The 2,592-nt window shown below is 38.9% G+C and overlaps 1 protein-coding gene across 1 annotated transcript; it reads left to right on the plus strand.

Moving 5' to 3' along the window:
* The first annotated feature begins 1,647 nt into the window (after positions 1-1,647).
* LOC138060280 (trace amine-associated receptor 13c-like) lies at positions 1,648-2,592 on the plus strand. Its single transcript, XM_068906026.1, has one exon. The coding sequence runs from the start codon at positions 1,648-1,650 to the stop codon at positions 2,590-2,592; it is 945 nt and encodes a 314-aa protein (XP_068762127.1).

Genomic DNA, 2,592 nt, shown 5'->3' on the forward strand with positions numbered 1-2,592 from the left:
TAAGGACGTTGCTGATAAACGCCACAGATAACGACACGAACTCGAAACTTTACGCCACGGAGACCACCATTATTTTGGTTGATGCTAATGGCGGACCAGCGGATACGCCCATAAGAGATCTCAAAGACGCGCACGCGCCGACAGAATGCCCATCTGCTTGCACTAATTTGAACCATCTTCGCTGATTTCACTTTTCTGCACTCTATTTGGGATTAATTGACGTGCTGTCATCCAATCAACACGCGGACTTTGTCCATGTACATTATTAAAAAATGAATGGCGGTTCTAAAATAAATAAAACTCTTCGTGGCTCGTGTGTCGGGTTATAATGTACTTGGCGGGGGGTGGTCTTAATGCCCTAGAAATTCCACATCAATCAATCAATCAATCAATCAACTTTATTTAAACACGATAAATAGCTCAGCAAGCTGGTTTTCAGGCATACCATGTAAGAATTACAAAATATAAATGGTAAAAATTACAGAATTACAAGATATAAATGTTAAAACGACTAATGAACTACTGTAGGTATAACTTAGCGCTAAATATTATTCAATGTCAAAGAAATTTAAGCAATAGTAATAATTAGTAACAATCATAATTTACTATATAATAATACGAAACAAAGCATGTAAAAGCGTTCCCTAGCGATGTAAAATGTGTCCTAGGATATCGCGCGTTTAAAGCTTGCAAGATCCCTTATCTCACGTATTTGACTTGACAGTTGGTTCCCTGCATTTGCGTTAGAAGCCTTTCTCAGCCGCGGATGTTATCAGCGGACAAAATAGCCGCCTGAGAGGTTTATTTACAAAACAGAACCCGGCTGCGTCGATTCAAGCTTCTATCGAAAAGCAACAAAGGCTGCGGAAAAAGTTTGTCACAAGAGTTTCAACATTTCACCTTTACTATTTGACATGGAAGAAAAACTCCTTTTGTAGAGTCTAGTGGTAGTGACATTAAAAAGCTCGTCGCAAGTGCTGTTCCGGAAAGTACAAAAAAATCAATAAAATAGAAAATACTGTCAACATTAAGGTAAAAGAAAGTTATTAAACCGATCAAATGTGCTCCCTTTTGTCAGTCGCGCGCCATCAGATCAACAATGGCTTTTTACGAGCAGTTATTGCGCGTCATAAAAATTAATGGAAGGTTATGAAATAAATCATTAGCCTTCAGTCTAATTCAAATCGCCAATTGGATATGTGACGCGCAAATGGGAACAACTATAAGTGAAGAAAAAGTAATGCGGACTAATTCAGACTAACCCAGGTGTTTATGAAGGCTTCAAATGATACAGCAAACGAGAAAATAATGATTAAGCTACAAAACCAGAATGCTTTAGCAAATTCATCGTAGGTTCTTTATACTTAAACCATACTTTCGTTTGAATAGAAGAGAAACTACTTTTTTTCTTGAAATTATATGATTAGCTTGTTGTTGAAAGGAAACCGGATTCTGGAAGACGAGGCGGAGACTCGTGGAAAATTTTGCAGGTGTCTCCACTTTTGATGTATCCTTCCCCAGAATGAACCAATGAATTTCAGAATTGGATTCCTAATTAATATCTGATCCTATGAGGCGAGCCCACCACAACTATAAACTGCGACGCACCCTACACACAGTGATCAACATTATATATTGTCTAGTAAAATGGTGAACTTCACTGCCTCGAGCTCCAATTTAACAAACACAGGCAAAGAGACGAATTCCACGATGCAAGACAAAACACAAGACACCGTTAGTGTAGCTTTCCTTTCCATTAACATAATCATCAATATCATCACATGTCCATTCACAGTTGGACTGAATGCGATGGTGATAATTGCTATAAAAAGACGACCAAGGCTTCAGAGCAACGCGAACGTTTTGTTAGCATGTTTGGCAGTCACTGACGTCTTGACAGGTCTGACGTCTCAGCCATCGTCAGTTATATGGAATGTAAGCCTGTTAGTTGGTGCCGCAGACATTGTTGCCGTCTTCCGCGATTTGCAAGCGTTCTTCTTTGCCTTGTTGGCTTATTCCTCGAGTCTTCATCTCATGATAGTTGTTTGCGAGAGACTGGTGGCGATAAAATTTCCTTATCGCTACCCTTACATACTCACCAAAAGAAACATCAAGCTAGCGATCTTGTTCTGTTGGACATATAGTGCTTTGTGCCGCATAGGGGTGTATGCAATGGACAAAACAAGCCTTCTTTATTTTATATTTCTTTCTCATATTTTAAACGTGTGTGTTGTTTTTGTTACCTCATCTTACGTTGTCCTTTACTTTGAAACTAGTCGGCATCAAAAGATGATTAAAGCTCAACAGCTTTCGCAAGAAGATGTAGAAAGATTCTTAAAGGATTGCAAAGCCCTAAAAACAACTGTGTTAGTAGTCTGTGCTGTTGGGCTGTGCTTGTTGCCCGGAAATATGTACTTTGTGGCCAGATATTTCGATTTTATCGAAAACAGAGTCCATCTTGTGAGCGAAATAACTTGGACTTCTATGATGATCAACTCACTTCTTAATCCTTTGATTTATTGCTGGCGTCAACGAGAACTCAGAAACTTTATATTTAAACCTTTTTCCAACACGGTTAATCCCATTGGATAG

This window comes from Montipora capricornis, chromosome 1 (genome assembly GCF_036669925.1).
Source record: "Montipora capricornis isolate CH-2021 chromosome 1, ASM3666992v2, whole genome shotgun sequence".
In the NCBI taxonomy this organism is placed as follows: Eukaryota; Metazoa; Cnidaria; class Anthozoa; order Scleractinia; family Acroporidae; genus Montipora; species Montipora capricornis.

Excerpts from the sequence above, each read along its gene's own strand:
- LOC138060280 (XM_068906026.1), top strand. The coding sequence starts at position 1,648 with ATGGTGAACTTCACTGCCTCGAGCTCCAATTTAACAAACACAGGCAAA.